Here is a 2,442-nt window from a genome sequence, read left to right as displayed (position 1 = left end):
TTATTTATCTAAATTAGAGATAATGTAAAAAAACAGTTAGAGTATTTCCTAATAAATTGATATACAATTGTATCATTTTTTATTTTTAAAAGCATGTCTAACATGAATTATATAATAAAAATTCAAACTCAGAAAGCTCTTTAATATATTTTAATTAAATAACAATATAAATTAGAAATTATCAAACTCAGAAAGCTCTTTAATATATTTCAAATTCAATCAATCAGTGGTAATGTGAAAAAAAACAATACCCACAGTAATGAACATGGATCCCCCACTGTATATACCGGGTATCGTATTGGTAAAAGTTAGCACCTGGAAATTGTGATAGTTAAACTAACAAAATAGGCAGTTTCAAAAATCAAATATCTATTTTTACTATTAATTAATGAAATCCAAATATGTCACACTTTGAAGAAAAATAAGAAATAATAAGCAGTTCATAATTGTTTTTCAACCAACCAAACGCCCCCCTAACAGAAATAGGTCTAACTTACAACACTCTTGAATGCTATATGTACATTGTCCAGAATAATGAGGCAGAAATTGATGTAATAACCATCTACAGACCTCTGGAACCTGGAATATCAATCCACTGTAATTGCAGTTCTATTTCGCCACACTCCACGTTTCGCAGTCTCAGAAATAAGTTCTGAACAACCTTGCCGTTCACCCACACAATGTGGCTCTCTTCAGCTAGGCAATTCTCTCTGCTCGGTTGAATCCTTGTTATGATGGTCCCGTTAGGTAGGCTTTCGAGCTGCATCCTCAGAGCTTCCAAGAATGGACGGATTTCGAACTCTGCATCTCCCATTTTGTCATCAAGGCTGAATGTGTCTCTGTCGTAAACTGTCTATATTATCACGGAAAAGAAGAAGCAGTTTAATACCGTGAATTTGGAGAATAGGAAATTATACCTAGACTCGAACAAAATTTATTAACAAAAGTATGCTTCCGCTGTACTCCAACAACAACATAATGCATTTTGTTCTATGTATGCAACGAGCAAAGCTGCTAGTCGTAGACTAATGGTTTAAGTATGTAGCACAAAAACAGAAACGCCAAAATGAAAAACAAAGAAATGAAAAGCGGAGAAATGATAATTATTACAAGAATAAGTTATAAATATATAGTTTTGAAGTTTCAGATGCATTTCTGAAAAAGAATTAAACACCGAAAAACAGGACTCGAGAAGTTTTCGTGCAACATTCCTCCATCATGTACTAACCTAACAAGTTAAGATTAAGGACCTAAATCGCTCTTCAGCTACGATTTTTCGACACTATTTTGTAGTCTTCTTTCAATACTATGAGCTACATGGACGGATCTACACCAGAAAATATCAAGAATTCAAGCCATGAAAATAGCCTCAAGCAAAAAACAAACAGGCAGAACGCTAAATAAGAAACCTTCAATTATTGACTAGAATTGAATTCTTTAATTGATAACTTCTTTTTCCATTTTAAACATGAAGACAAAATCTGATTACCATAAATTTCAAGAAGATAAAAAGTACAGCACCAAAAAAAGGTAAAAAAAAGTGTAAGTGAAACTCACAAGCTTGACTGGAATATTTGGATTAGTGACTGACAGAGTTAAGTCTTCATTCCACTCAGGATTCACATTATTCTTCACCACACGAGTCTTCAGTTTCTGCAAAAACACCAAAAAAAATTCTTCTTCAGTTTTTTGTTACTTTAGATTAAAACTTTAATTCCCACAAGTGAACTGAATCAATTAATTGACAAACTGATTTCAGACTGAAAAAAGAAACTGATAACTTTACATTAAGACCACTTTGACAGTTACAGTAAAAAAAATCAAGAAACTGAAAAGCCATGAAAACTCAGAAGCTAAAATAATAAAGAAACTGACCTGTTTGCCAGACTTGAAAACAACATAAGGGTCACTGGAGACAACATCTCTAACAGCAAGATTCACTCCTTTGTGAACATGAATTCTCAGCAGACCCATCAAGTTTTCTACCTTAGTTGTCATAATTCTAATCCTTAATTTATATTTTTCTGATTTCAAATTCTAAATCAAAACTCAGCTAAAGAAATCAAGAACAAAAGTTCAGAATTGACTTGCTGTTTTGCAAGTGAAAGACTTTGAGAGAGAGAGAGAGGAGCTTTGTTGTAAATTGTAATAATAAAAAGATGTAGTTGTAATTAAAATGTAATGAAAATGAAAGATATCAATATTTTTGGCGTATTTATAGCCACCAACTCATTAAAATGTCTTTTATGAAGATTCTTAGGTAGACTCAGTCCACCACGTCATCCGTAGCATACTAAGCCTATAACATAATAACATGTCATTAAAATAATGACAATTTTGTAAATTCGTTTATTATTTATTTACACATTTGAATAGTAATATTACAGGATTGTCATCATTTTAATGACGTGTCATTATGTGATAGGCTTAGTCCACGGATGA

At 32.1% G+C, this 2,442-nt stretch overlaps 1 protein-coding gene across 1 annotated transcript; it reads right to left on the bottom strand.

Annotated features, from left to right (window-relative positions):
- Window positions 1-352: 352 nt before the first annotated feature.
- LOC126679354 (protein C2-DOMAIN ABA-RELATED 4-like) lies at window positions 353-2,166 on the bottom strand. The gene is made up of 3 exons (XM_050374368.2): window positions 1,876-2,166; window positions 1,558-1,653; window positions 353-853 (listed from the first exon to the last, which is right to left on the bottom strand). The coding sequence occupies exons 1-3, from the start codon at window positions 1,996-1,998 to the stop codon at window positions 563-565; spliced, it is 510 nt and encodes a 169-aa protein (XP_050230325.1). The 5' UTR covers window positions 1,999-2,166; the 3' UTR covers window positions 353-562.
- Between the last annotated feature and the right edge of the window lie 276 nt (window positions 2,167-2,442).

Source organism: Mercurialis annua, linkage group LG4 (assembly GCF_937616625.2).
Source record: "Mercurialis annua linkage group LG4, ddMerAnnu1.2, whole genome shotgun sequence".
Classification (NCBI taxonomy): Eukaryota; Viridiplantae; Streptophyta; class Magnoliopsida; order Malpighiales; family Euphorbiaceae; genus Mercurialis; species Mercurialis annua.
This window is presented reverse-complemented; position numbering and strand designations above follow the sequence as displayed.

What these genes read in the sequence shown, in the direction of transcription:
- LOC126679354 (XM_050374368.2), bottom strand. Translation starts at nt 1,998, where the DNA reads ATGACAACTAAGGTAGAAAACTTGATGGGTCTGCTGAGAATTCATGTT. An exon ending in TTTTCAAGTCTGGCAAACAG is followed by an intron (nt 1,654 to 1,875) that starts GTCAGTTTCTTT and finishes GTGTTTTTGCAG; the next exon opens with AAACTGAAGACTCGTGTGGT. An exon ending in CAAATATTCCAGTCAAGCTT is followed by an intron (nt 854 to 1,557) that starts GTGAGTTTCACT and finishes GTGATAATATAG; the next exon opens with ACAGTTTACGACAGAGACAC.